At 43.7% G+C, this 14,195-nt stretch overlaps 1 protein-coding gene and 1 long non-coding RNA gene across 6 annotated transcripts in view; one reads left to right on the forward strand and one right to left on the reverse strand.

Moving 5' to 3' along the window:
• Positions 1–12,825, forward strand: part of LOC107051776 — a 202,190-nt gene extending 189,365 nt beyond the window's left edge. Inside the window, exons 4-6 of one of the 2 annotated variants that reach the window (XR_006939289.1) lie at positions 7,364–7,497; positions 10,219–10,467; positions 11,091–12,825. This is a non-coding gene — a long non-coding RNA (uncharacterized LOC107051776). Of the gene's footprint in view, positions 1–7,363; positions 7,498–10,218 lie in introns of both variants that reach the window. The other variant, XR_001463654.4, reaches the window with a different exon arrangement.
• The window catches only part of FBXW7 (F-box and WD repeat domain containing 7), a 165,902-nt gene continuing 163,385 nt past the window's right edge, over positions 11,679–14,195 (reverse strand). For all 4 annotated transcript variants that reach the window (NM_001349722.3, XM_040698905.2, XM_040698906.2 and 1 more), the window contains one exon: positions 11,679–13,732. In NM_001349722.3, the coding sequence (NP_001336651.1) occupies positions 13,464–13,732 (269 nt within the window). In that variant the 3' untranslated portion in view covers positions 11,679–13,463. The remainder of the gene's footprint in view (positions 13,733–14,195) is intronic.

Below are 14,195 nucleotides of genomic sequence, written 5' to 3' on the forward strand. Positions count from 1 at the left end.
AAGGCCAAGTTCTCTGGAATCTATTTTATTACCTGTTAAATAAATCTGGATCAAGAATGGATTTGTCTCTTTCAAATGAAGTGGACAATGTCAGGAAATCATAGTTGAGGTGATGATGCTGAGGTCGGCATTTCCTTTTCATGCTTCTGCTTTTCCAGCTGCAAAATGAAGATAATGATAGTAGTATTTCCTTAAAGCACTTGGAGGTGTTTGGCTGAGAACTTCTGGCTATATTCTGTAAGGGGTGCTTCCTTACTTTCCAGATACCTTTTCAGACCTTTATTAGGAGGAAAAAAAAAAAAAAAAAAAAGACATTCAGCTTTTTGTATAGCCACTTGGAGACTTCAGTGTCACTAGACCTATGGCTTCTCTTCCAAAAAGGAGTCACGAGAGGTGATCTGGTCCTTTTTCAGCCCTTGGTATTGCTAGAGAAACTAGAGAAGGCTGTGATTTTTGCCTCCTAGCAGAAAAATCCACCAGCGTTGAAGCTGCCAGGGAGTGAGGGTAACATGGATGTCATGGGCTTAGAAAGTGCACTTTGTGCGGGGCTGTCCTAATAAAGCACATATCTTGGAGTCCCAGAAGAGAGCTAAGTGCTATTTAGAATGTGGTTAAATTAATTAAGGGATTAAAGGAAGTTGGTACTTAGAATAGCAGAGAGCTGTTACTAATGACATAGGGCAGAGGTTCAGAAAGGAACAGGTCTGACTATGCCATCACATAAGAAGCAAAGAAAAAAGAAACCAAGTTTGCTTGGAGTGCAACAGTTCTGCAGTTGTAGGGGAGGAAAATAAGGAATCTGAGAAAGCATGTTAGGTTTTTTCAGTTTCTTAATTACCAGAGGGAAGATTTGCTAATTATCAAGAGGGTTTAGTTGCTGTTTTTTGAACAACTGAGAATTGTAAATGAGGTTTCAGAAAAGTAGCTGTTACATAATCTATAGCAGTGAAACATCCTGAGGTTTTTGTGTGACTCCCTTGGCATGGAGTCAAGTAGGGATAAAGAACTTATGTTTCTTAAAATGACTTTTTCAACACGCTGAACAGTTCTAGAGTCTCATGGGTACAGTCTAGCCCAGGCTGACATTCAAGTCGCATCGCAGGCTGCTGTCCCAGTGGAAATGGGAATAAGCAGACAACTTCCATTAGAGGCCACTGTTGAGATTACCGCAGCGTGTCAGAAGTACTGTTTGCATTCCAGAGAGTAATTGCACGTTGCTAGAACATGTCCCACTTTGCTGCATGGGGGAAATAGTCAATATTGGCTTGTCGGGGGAAGGAAGCAGAAATGCATACTACAAGTGGGAAAAGCTTTAGACCAGTGCTGCTATCTCTTGGTATATCATCAGTGAGAGATTTTCTTGCTGACGTCTAATCTTTAAAAGCATGTGCGCTTCTATTCTCAGTGATTTGCAGCTTTACATGTTTTCCATCTTTTCAAATCAAAAATGTTATTTGGGTATTTTTTTCTGATGCACCTTTAAAAAGAAGTTTTTTCAAACTTCAGCTTCTTGCTTTGGGAAACCATTTCATTGCCTATCAGATTTTACTGTGAAACATCTTTATCCCCATGGTCTGTTTTTTCTTAATTTCTACCTGCTGTTTAGATTTTTCTCTTTATTTGAACCCACAAAATTCCTGTCTTCAAACCCTTCAAATATTTGTAGATCTCATGTAAAGCTTTTCTATCTTCTCTGTGTTTTAGATCTCTCGGTGTCTTTGGGTGCCTGCCCTGTGAATCCTTGTTTGGTTTTCCCACGTTAAGGTGATGGGCACCGAATGAACAGTCCTACAGTGGTTCTTTCCTTGTATGTCTCGGTTCATCTTCCACTTACGCCTTCACCTATTTAGTCTAATATCTCATTTGGCAATATATTGCCAAAGCAGTTGGCAAATTTATTTTTCACCAGCACTGTTCACGGATATTTTCTGGAAGCTTTTTTGCCTTGCTCTAGTGCCAAAATGTAGGTTAGCTAATTTAAACCCTTAAAATAGATTAGCTTAGATAAACAATTGAAATATTTATTAGGGAGTGGAAAGCTTTTAGGTTAATGGCTATGCAGTTGTGAGGATGGGAGGACAGGAAGAGTGCCTGGGTAATTTCTGTGCCCGTGGACAAGCTGCCGTAGCCCCGGGCCGTTGGCATTTGGTATCTTCCAGCTGCTCCGCCTAGCACTGGAGAACCGACCTCCATGAGGCAGCTGCAGGGCTGATGTGAAGCTGCAGTTGCGTTTCGCTCCCCGCCTTTGCCAAGAGTTCTGAGGCGAGAGCAAGTGATCGGCTGCACTGCCTCCCTCAGCGCTGCTGCTTGGGAGGTCGAGGGCACGCGCCTCGCACAGCCCTTCCTAATCGTGCTGCCAGCCTCAGTGGCGGTTCACGGTCCCTCTGCTCTTTCTGTATAAGGGTGAATGACCCTGCGGATTCACTTATTTAGCCGCACCTACATCTCTCATAGTGTTGCCAAAGCGCCAGTGGAGTGTTGCAAAAACTGCTTTGCTATTCATGCTTCCTTTTTGACAGAGTTGTTACTGTGTTCCCAAGTCGCATCTTATAGTGCACACACGTGGCTGTGTAATTCACAGTTTGCACGTTGCTAGCCCAGGACACTAGGTTTTCTCTTCAGATACTATGATACCTTTTGCACTGCTTTGTTAGCATATGCGTTTTCAGGCCGGGAAGTGGTGATATTCTCCCACCACTCCTCCATTCTCCCAGTGTTGGTGATACAACACTGTCCTCGGCAGAAGGAAATGCTGAAGTTCACAGAAGCAATTCAGCTTTCATGCAGTAATAACTAAAAGAAAAAATATATATAATATTTACTGGCATATTATCCTAATTTTAAGATTGGTCTTCACTGGAAGATAAAATGAAGAGAAATGCAAAAGGAAAATTAAGTCATTAATGTACTCTTTGCTTCTAGCTTTCACTTCATTTGATTGTAAATTGTTTGCAGTAAAATTGAGAATTAGTAGCTTGAATAAAGCCCTATAAATTCCTTCAGTATCAGATTTAATTGAGGAGGAATTGGGTCTCTAACCTTCATGGAGTATAACTGTAGCTGGATGCATTCCTAGGGGCTAATTATCCATTCCTCCATATCATTTGCTTGAACTCTCAATTGCTCACTGCTCAGTGCACATTGGGTGGATGCCGGAAAATGTCTGAGAACATGTGAGGTGGAAATGTGGGCAGGAAGAAGCTCTCGCTACCAAACACTGATCTCAAAAGACGCTGCCTCCCGCAGCGGGCCTCCAAACTGGAGTGGCTCTCAAAGACACGCACAGCTCTCCGAGGGTACTGCAAAAATGTAATCCTCATCTGGCAGAAAGAGAGACAAGGGTTGCACTGAGTAGGCTCTTTGCATTTCGTGGGAAGGACAGGTTGAAATAGCTGTTTCTCCTGAAAGGGAAAAATACCACGTGAGCTTCACGGTCTGTTGTCTCTGTGCCTCTTATCTGGGTGCAGGAGAGGAATCTTAAAACGTAGGCAACGTGCATTTGGGCTCGGTGCGAAGTATTGGCACTGTCATTTCATTGCTTTTATGTCTGAGATGTGATTCCTTCCTTTTTATCACAGCTAAAAGAATGGTAGGTCCTGCGAGGCAGTCTCTTTTGTCTCACCTAAATTGCTTTTACCTAAATTACCAATCTGACAGAAAGAACAATTTTTAGGGGCAATATTCTGAATTTTTAGGGAAGAGCTGTGGAGAAAGAGGTCCTTTTATCTTCAGTGAGACCGTGTGGGTCATGGGGGGTGGCGGGAGGTGGCTGCAGCCCTTTCCTGTGCCCACTAGTACGGGAGGAGGGCCCTTCCCTCCTGCCGAAAGCTGGAGCTCCAGCTGTGAGCACAGAGGACTGGTGTTAATTAGAAAGCAGAAGTTGTTTGGAGGGTCAAAGGTGAGGGGAACTCTTGTCTTCCTGTCAGAGCAGTTTTATTTGTCATGTGCCGTCAGATAAGTTGGATAACACAGGGGGAAGACTGTGTGGACTCTCTAAGAGCATGCATTAGACCCACTAAGAGCTGGTATTGGACCCATGGGTTTTTCTTGTCTGATGCACTCCTTCTGTCTGTGGGTAAGCTCCTGTTGCCTTCGCTGCTGCTTTAGCTGCTGGTGTGTGGTGGCTGTGCGGGGTGAGGCTGTCAGTGGGGACAGCTCCTTCCCTCAGGAGTTCAGAACACAGCGCTGCTCACATGCTGTGCTTTTCGGGCTTTGAACCTCCGCCTAATTCTGACTTATTTTCCCTGATGCAATGATTCTTCGCCCCTGAAAGGATAAGCAGCAACACCAATGTATTGCCTGCTTTGTTCTAGCCATGGAGAAACGTGGCAGTGGCTGTTCTGCCTGTTTGTAGAACAGTGGAAACAAAAGCAAAATGCTTGAGTAAAATGAGCAAAAAGGAAAACGAAATGTACGGTAAATCCTTCTTACCTTTCTACATACAGTCTGTGAGCGCAGTATGCATTGGGCTCATGGTGGGTAGGGTTGGGCATGCATTTGCAAGGAGAGGAGGTCACCTGCAATTGGTAACGCTGTTATTAGGCTGAAATGAAACAGGGAGATGAAAGCTGTGTGGCTTTGGGTTTGAGTTTTGTTGGTTTGTTGCTGTTGCGGTGTGATTGTTTGGTTGGTCTCACTGCCTTCTGTCCTGCAAAGACCTGCATGTCTTATCTGAGCCTTTGTTGCTTTGGACAGTTTGTGTCCTTCTTACCAGCTGTTGATCTCTTTGGATTAAGTTATGCTGGCTTAACACTATGCAGAAGCCAAACCTCAGAGAGGTGCTGCATGTCCCTGGCTTTTTTCAGCAGGATATACAGCATGCCACAGCTAAATTTCACCAGCAGGGTACCCAATGCGTGGCCACATCCTACACTGGCTCTGGAGCTTTTATTGCCTACGCTGTCACTGTGTATTAAGAATTAGTGAGAAACGTGTGCTAGATTGCTTTAGACGTGCTTTGTGTATGATTGCTAACGTGCCCTGACAGACCGCGCTGCCCCAGCTGTGCTGCCGTGGTACCACCGGAAGGAAAATCCGCCACTGCTGTCGGGTTCGGAATATGGCTTCGTCTGCAGCCTCCAATCCTTATTTCTGCACGGCTTTATGAAACAAAGAGGCACCTGTTGGCATGACAGCTTCTGTACTCACCTTGGAGACTTTTTACCAACAGTATTTTATGAATTCTGCAGATATACAGAAAAGCATGCATGTTTCCTAGTGAGGAATGCTTTCAAAAATGCCTTTCCACATTAGATTTCCAAAGGAGCAAAATAATACATGTTTTTGTTTCACTGAGAGCTAGTACATTTTGCTTAACGAGGATTGAATTGGGCAATCCTTGTTGCTCAGTTGTTTGTGAAATTAGTGGCAAACCGGGCCATGCTCAGAGGGTCTGATCCCACTGCTGCCTCACCACGTGGGTTGTCTGTGGGCTGTGGAGGGTGGAGCATTAGGTCCTTAATGCTGAAGCAGATAAATGATTTTTTTTTTTCCCAGAGAGCTCTGCATTTGCTTCCCATCAGTCTTATCTATCTCCTGTGCACCTTACATCTATAGAGTGGTGTGAAAAAGACTCCGGTGTGCCAGCTCAGATGTTGGGCGGAAGCAGGAGGGAGAAGCTGGCTGTGACAGCTTTAATGAAGGAGAAGGGCTGGGAGTGGGGAAAGATGAGGAAGGGAAAAAAAAATGTGAAAAATGGGGCACGAATGATAAAGCATGAAAAGAAAAGCACAGGGACAGGACAAAGGAGGAAGTAAAACACGGGGAAACTGAAGTGCCAAAGAAAAGAGAAAATGAGGGAAGAAGGCAGAGGAAAACAGTTTGTTGCAAGATTTTTTTATTTTTTTTAAGTATGTAAAGCAAGAGGTGTTTCAAGATGCATTCATTTCTAAATAAATGTGAAGCATTAATTTAGAAATGAATGCATACTTGAAACCTTTATAAAATGCTTTTTAAAATACAAGTTGTAATGCTGACTTTCTGAACTAAAATTGGAGGCCTGTGGGCTTAGTGGGGCCGTATCCCATTTAGGCACACAAACAGATGGCTGCATTAGTGGCTGCCTCACGTCTGGGGGTATTCCTCCATCTTACCGCTCCTCTGCCCCAGGTTCTTCCTATTCTGCCTTATGGCCAAAAGTGAAGCACAGGGAGGTCTGCTACCTGCTGGTAGCGGGTGAACCTGGGCAGATCAGTTGAAACGTTGCTCTTGAAACGTAATAGCAAATTGTGTGGGCATCAGGAACATTGTGCTGCTGTGTTGGTTTGGATGAAATGGGATATCACAAGTGTGGCAGTAGTCAGCAAGGTAGCGGAGGGGGCATCCAGGGCATGCCCAAAGCATGTGCTAAATGTGCATTAGTAACACCAGCAGAAAAACATCAAGAAACTTTTCCACTGGGGACAGCAGCGTAACATTTCTACAAATCTTGATTGCCTGGGAAAATGCATATGGTGCCTAATAGAAACATTGACTCCCGTAAGCTGAGAATTGACAGGAGGGATGCGAAGGCAGTCAGGTAGCATTAAACAGTCTGAGGGAAAAACTTTGGAGTCCTTCTAGTGTGCAGCTTTTGAGTTCTTCATTTTTCAGAACTACAACGTGAACATTCAAAATCAGCAATTAAATGTATCAGGAAACCTAAAAGCTAATGGGAGTTTGAAAACAGAGGGAAATGTACTACTCAGATCTTCTGAATATCATGGTAAAGGGAGCATGCTTTACGTTGCGTATGTGTCTGCAAAGCTGTGGTATTATTAGAAATTCATTTCAAACTGAGAAGCTCAAAATAAAACTCCCATTTAGGAACACTTCTACTGCTCAGCTTACCACACTGAAATTTACAGCCAACTAATCTGAATGCCTCAATTCCTTAGAAATCTTTGAGCCTCTTGAAGGTGTAAGCATCTTCCCACACTGTCAGATTTGAATATTTAATCTAGAAGCCGAACTGAGTCAAAACGCAGCTCCTTTGGCAATGGAAACTGCCTTTGAAGTTTTTGGATCTCCTACATTCCTTGTTTCCTGTTTTAAATTAAAAGAACAAAGCGTTCTCGGATAACGCACTGCAAGCACCGTGCGAAACCTGTGCCTCAGCTGGCTGGCGCGGCGGGCCAGACGTTCCCCTGCCCATCAAACAACCCGCCCCGGGCATGAGAAGTTCGTGCAAGTCAGAGCTAACGTGGTTGGTTGTGTTCTTGACTACAGGCCAGCCAGAATGAGTGCTTCATAAAGAACACCTGTGCTTTGTTGATGAGGATGTTGAAACAGCCCCGTGCCAGTTGTAGAACTTGCATGGGTGAGTTTTTTTTTTGACAGAAGAAGCCCCTAATTCATTGCACCTGTCTTTCTCTGATTTTCATAGGTCATTTCTGATCCAGCTTACACAGACCTTCCATGTTTGTTCCCTCCCTCGGGTTCAAGGCAGCAAGACTCGCGATCCTGCTCACAGAATGTGCCTGTTATGCAGTCAGTCATGGAGGCACCCGGACAGATGAGGTTTGTGGCATTGAAAGCTTTGTGTTTGAAAAATTAAGGAATTGAAACCAACTTGAAGCTTGTCTGATTGCACTAGGCCAAGAAAATTATTTTCAGTCTAGTCTCAAGGTGGAAATCTTTTCAGCAGTGCTGATGACAAACGTTTCACTCTAGGCTAATGATGCATTCTCATCTTCATGGACTCCCTTGAAGCATTTAGTGTTAGACTGAGATCGTGCTGTCCCTGCACAAAACATTGCAGAAAGTATAGAGCTGACTTCTGCAGCAGAGAGAGATGCAGAGGACAAATTACTCGTTTTCTGTTACCAAGATCATTGCTGCTGTGTAGGGCTGGGACAAACCAGCTTGTGAAGAGGGATCAGGTGGATGAAGCTGGATCTGAGCAAGGCAGAGGTGAGGACAAAGGAGGAGAGCTGGAGGATGCCTTTGGCCAAGGCCAAGTCTGCTCGCCCTCCGTTGTCCTGTACGGTGTGTCATTTAAAAACACCACTGGATTCTTCTGTGCTGCCAGGCTCTTGTGTGGAAAGCTCTGTGATTAATGAGTTCTGCCACCTCTAGTTGGTGGGAGATTCTGTCCTAGCCAGATGATGCTTAGTCATGATTTTGGAGGACTCTCCTGTCCTGCCCGGGCTAGAGCAATGCAGTGTGTACGTGGGCATAAAGCCATTGGATTGTAGGCGGCTGCAGTCGCAGAGTGCTGCAGCGTTTCACCTCAGCAGTGCGCACTGTGGTAGCACAATGCATCATTTCTTTTCTCTGAAGTACTCCTGGAGCTACTGGGCCATTTGGCAAGCTGATCAGCGAGCTGAAAGGCTGCTGGATTTTTGGGGACAGCTAGTTTTGTCAGACTGTTGCAGAAGGGACCTGAAACAGCTTTCCTGTTAGAACAGTTATTCATAAATCTGCTGTGATGATTAAGGAAACGTATCACTGGAAAATGTTTGAATATATGCAGATTTTAGAAGAAAAGTTGAACAACCTAATATATGTATCATATATTTATGGTCTGTAGTCAAACTTCATCAAATACTGAACACAGTCACACGACGTGTGCCTTTGCACAGTATCAAGGTGAGGGAGAAAGGCTTTAGATAGAATACCAGGAGATGGAAAGATAATATTCCCACTTGCATTAAGGATTCAGCGGTCAGCGAAGTTGGATATTGCCCTTCAAGTAATTCACAGTTGTTTGGTCAGAGTGACTCAAGTCATTTTTCTCATGACTGTTAACAGTCTGGATCTTTAGCCTACCTCTTTGCAGAATGTAATGATTTCCTTTTCTGAGTGATTCAGGTGCTGACTTCCCAGTAGAACATTTTGGCCAGACAGTGAGGGATGATATTTTAAACTGGATTCCACGAGCAGATCAGAACAAACTCCCCAGAAAGTGTACTGAAAGACAGATGAAGGCATTTGCCCTTTTATCTTTGGCAAAACCTCCATAGTGCTGGCTGGTGGATTCTGTTTTTCTGTTCCTGATGTTTGGATGAGAGCTGGCTGCTTATCAGGAGCCACGAGTGCTGCAGGAGAGGGTTGTTGGAGGCCTGCTTGGTTAAGGTTTGGGCTATGCCCTTGCCAGCCATTAGAGGTGTGAGCAGAAGCCATGCTGGAGCACCATTCTGTTGATCCCAAAGACCTAATGTCCACAGGGGTGTATTTTTGAGGTGTTTAATCAGGAGCTGCTGCTGATACCCCAAAGGAATCCTGCACCATGCTCTGCAGGGAGGCTCACAGAGCTCTGCTACAGGCTGGTTTAGACACAGGTGTTAAACATCAGGTTTTAGCTCCTGACCAAGTGAACGCATATGTGAGCCCATGGGAACAGCATCTTAGAGGAGGTGGCAGTGCTAGTTCTGACTTAATCACTGCTAGCTAAAATCGAGGCCCAAAAAAGAATAATAGCTATTAAAAAAAAGCCCCATCTTTTAGTGTTGTTGACTTGGCTTCAGACACAGTAGAAAATGAGGAAGCTCTTTCTGGGGCTAAAGCAGAAAGAAATGAATCAGTGGTAAAACAAGAGGCTAAGGCTCCAGAAACTCTCACGCAATTATCTCTCCGGGATAGCTGCAGATATCATTATGCTATAATCCACAATGAATAAGCCACTAGATTCAAGAAGTGCATGCATACTGAGAGCATGAGGCAGTTCCAGTCTTACACCAGTACTCACAGATACTTCTATTAGGAAAAGAAAAATACCCACCCAAAAAATCGAATCGCCCCAAACGAAGACGATACGGCTCCTCAGCAGTCTCAACCGGAGCATTTGCTGCTGAGCTGAAGCCTCCTTACGAAGTGAACTCGTAGTGTTATCGTCAGTATGTCAACATAAAGAGGGTAATAAGGAAACCATAAGGAAAAAGTGCTCGAATGCTTCCTTACGAATGACGTGTTTGCTACAGGCCCGTTTGGAAATGCTGTCACTTGAATAATTTAACAAATTTCTGCTTGCTGAGCGACATTGTTCACGTGCCTTGTAAGCAACATGGATGCCTATGAACCTAAACCAACTGTGTAGCAAAATAGAAGACTTTACAGTGCCAACACAATTTGCTTTACAAAGTCTTTTTATTGAAGGGGAAAAGCCTTTTAAACAGCACCGTGCTGATTTTTGTATTTAATATGTGACAGTCTATCACACTTTGGCTTTGCTGGCAATACAGGGCTTTTATTAATCTGCATCTGGGATGACGGAAGCTCTAAATGTGGTTTGCTCAACAGGTTCAAGTTGGTCTGCATTGATTTGAACGTACGGTAGCTTTGGAACTGCTCTATTACCTGGAAGACCTCTGAATTCTGGTTAAGCTCACTTTGATCCTGGTCATATTGGCTGCTTAAAGTGTACTTACACGCAGCTTGAGCCTGTCTGGATGCCGTTCTTCCTCTTCATTCATTTCTCTTTTCTGCCCTGATTTGTATCCCTGCCCTCCAGCATAACATTATTTAGAAGCCTCTTGTCCTCCTGCACAGGTAGGCAACTGCCCAGGCAACTTTGAAAACATGTTGTTGCAATTTTTACAAATTGTAGAAGAAAATGACACAATCTTAAAAGCCATTGCTCAGTTCCCTGCAGTAACGTTTCGTATTTTCCCCCGCTTACTACCACGAGGAGTTCGGCCCGGGCTGATGCCCCATTCCCATGTGGCCGAGCCCTGCCTGCTTGCTCAGCAGAGCAAAGTGCCCAGCTCAGGACCTGCCCAGGGCCGAGCACTTCTCGCAGCCCGGAAGGTGCACGCCTGAGCTGCTCCCTGAAGTTCTGGCTATCCGTACGCTGCCCTTCTGGCTGACAGGATGAGCTCTTTTGTTGTTTTGACGTAACAACTTGGACGATCATAGTTCTGTGTGTCAGTGCTTGCTATTTTTTTTTTTTCTTAAACACCAACTCAGTGAACAGATATTTACAATCTGCAGCTGCTGAGTGATGCTGCATGGCTTTTTAATCTCTAGAGGCCAGATGGAAGTGTGCTCCTTCATCATTACTTGTTTTGCATAATGTGGGAATTAGAACTACATTTGGGTAAGCAGATAGACATTTGATGTATATTTTTCTCTTTCGTGCATATACTTTCTTCTCTCTCTCTTTTTTTTTTTAGATGGCAGTTTTCTGTAGGGAAAGTGAGTTGTATGCCCGAAACAGGAAAGATGTTGATCCAGGAGATTTAGAGAGAAAGGGATGCTTCTTCTGGTAGGTTTCTGAGAGCTGGGGACTTAGCACAGTTTCTGAAAGAGCTGCTAGCGGGCTGATCTTGAATGCTGTGGGGGTTTGTGTCATTGTCTTTGTTTCAAGCTCTTCTGGAATCCTCACTTTGACTTTTAGTTGCATTTGTGGATGTATTGAGACTGCAATCAATTGATTGAAATCCATAAATAATAGGACAATTTTCAATTTGAGATGCAGTAACAGGATGCTATTGGGAGAAGGTTTATGTACGTGAGAAGCTTTTTATAGCTCACTCCCCCCTCGAGTCCAATCCTGGCCAGCCCCTGGCAATGGGAAGGCCCTGGCCTTACCGCCAGCTTGTTGGAGGCCAATCCCACGCTGCACAGCAGCAGGGATGTTCACACAGCCGTCTGTGGCAGTGCAGCACCGCGAGGCCTGCTGTGGTGCTCGGCTGAGCTTTGGGGGTCACAGGCGATGTGGCATTAAAGTAACTATGAGAAACAGAAAAAGCAAGACAGACTAACATGAAAAAACACATTTTATTGCACTTAAGTTATAAGAAAATAAAATTTCTAAGTGAATCAAACCATAGACACAGTCCCTTTAAACGCTGTTTTCCTCCATCACGTCAGGTTGTTACATAACTAAAATTAACCAACTGGAATCTGATTGTTTTAAATCAGACTATAAATAAAACAAAAAACAAAACAAAACAAAAAAAAAAAAGGAGGAAAAAAGATCGCCTAGGATACAGTGTTAAACCACTTTCACAGTTCAGCTTGAGTTGTGGCTCTTGGAGAATGAGGCAAACTGTTTGACTCTTTCATTTCTCATCGTGTTTGCATGTGACATCTTTACAAAAACGTAAGTTTTTGCTCTGTCAGTTCCTCCCAGCAATAACTGTAACAGTTGTTTTTTTTTTCTCAAATACTGTAAAACACTACGACTGACCAGCAACTTTATTTTCATTTTTGTGTTTTATAATCTTTTTTAAAAATTTTGTCAGTTTTTTTAAATTTTTTTTTGTGTTCATTCCATTCACCACAGCCCTCACAAAGAAAAAATTTCCCCACAGAACAGGCTGCAATAGCTTTGTTCTAAGGAATGTGTTTTAATTTTTGCCCAGAAAAAAAGAAAATAAGCTTTGCACACACACTCAATTCTTTATTTGCAGGCAAACTTCACTCTTTAATTGTCTGAAACTCTTCCACTCTCAGCCTCTTAGAGGCACAGTTGGCTCAAGTTTCAGTGGCAAAAAGTCTTTTTCTGTAACCAAACTAGAGCAAATTTGGAATTCAGTCTGGGACTAAAACGTCACAGCAGAAAAAAAAAAATAAAAAAAAATAATTTGCTTTTTCTTTCTTTCATTTAGCAGCATAAATAAGTTTGGCCACTGGGAATACAGTACAGGGGTGGGAAAACAATCCCGTAATTGAAGACCTACTTCTAGCACCAGCGTTGCGAATTAAATCCGTCAGAGGACTCTCAGAACCCAGGACAACTTTGCCACCTCAGAGCAACTTAGGCGTTGAAGAGTGTAGATGGAAGCAACGGTAAGTAGATTAAACAGAGGCTAATACTGTGATTGACGTTGGCAATGGTTGGCAAAAAAAAAGGAAGAAAAGAAAAAAAAAGAAAAAGAAAAAGCTCTGATAAAACTGCACAAAACAATTCACAGTACTATTTTAGCTTTTCCACACCAGGAATGGACTCTCTTTGTTTTGCGGTTGGTTTCATTGCAGACGCTCTCTGGTTTTTGAAGTCAGCCGGCAGCCGCTCACGGAGGCTGGGAGGGACCCTGCTCAGAGCGGGGCCGGGAGGGCGCCTTGCTGAGGGGGCCAGGGGGTACCAGCAGGCGTGCATGTGCAGCTTCCTTAAGGATCTCTGTAGTAAAATAACCTGGTAACAAGAACTGTAACTTTTTTTTTTTTTTAACCTCCAGATTGCTCATGGAAGCAGCTGGAGGAAAGTAAAGAAATAATTGCACCTGGTTTCATTTCAGAAGTTGTGTTTTTGCAAAGCTGCCCCGGTCGAAGGTGTTGCCATTTTATGTGACGAGACAGCGAATGCCTCTCTTGTCAGTCAGAGTTTGTTATCGTTGTCTTCTCCTTCGTAGTCTGTAGGTCTTTAGGATCTGTTGCCCCAAGCCAACATCCTGCACCACCAAGGACAAGGGATTTTTTTCCTTTTTCTTTTTTTTCTTTTTTTCTTTCTTTTCTTTTTTTTTTTCTTTTTTTTTTTTTTTTCAGGGGGAGGGAAAGGAGAACATCGTCTACACGTTTGGACAAATTCATCTTTCTGCCCTTCACTTCATATCCACGTCAAAGTCCAACACCAGCAGCTTTGTTTCCTCAGTCCCGTTCCGGCTCCCGACGGCGCACACCAGCTTTGTGTTGGAAGCTCTGATCCGCCACACGACGCCTCCGCTTCCCCCGCTCTCCAATGTAACTAGATTTCGGATAAATTCACCCGTTTTCAAGTCCCAAAGTTTTACAGTCCCATCATCTGAGCTGGTAATTACAAAGTTCTTGTTGAACTGTAAACAGGTCACAGCGCTCTGATGCTTGTTGGGACCTAGAAGAGCAAACCAGAACATTTTTGTTTCTAACGGGAAAGCAGTGACAGACAGCGCTGCACATAACGTAAATACCCATCCACTTGAGTACAGCTGTTTCTCTTAGATGTGTTATCCCTGTTTTTGTGCTTTAAAAGGTACAGAACCTTGCCTTCTGTTTTCAAAAAGCGAAATGCCCCCAATACTTCTTTGTTACAGTGATCTTGTTTTGTTGCACACGCACAGCAGGACAAAAGTGCATGCTTGGAAATTCATGGAAATGAACTTAGCCGTGCAGAATGAGGTGACCACGACGCATGTTTTTCTCCAAGTCCCTTTGAAGTGTTATTATGGGATTACTCTACCGGTAAGTACTGAGGGACATACAAAGACATATAAACTGTTAAAACAGCAGCCTGCTTTTCCAGTGAAGTTTAATTTTCTGCTGCAGCCAGCATTGCTGGATACGATATGTGACTTTTT

Source organism: Gallus gallus, chromosome 4 (assembly GCF_016699485.2).
Source record: "Gallus gallus isolate bGalGal1 chromosome 4, bGalGal1.mat.broiler.GRCg7b, whole genome shotgun sequence".
Classification (NCBI taxonomy): Eukaryota; Metazoa; Chordata; class Aves; order Galliformes; family Phasianidae; genus Gallus; species Gallus gallus.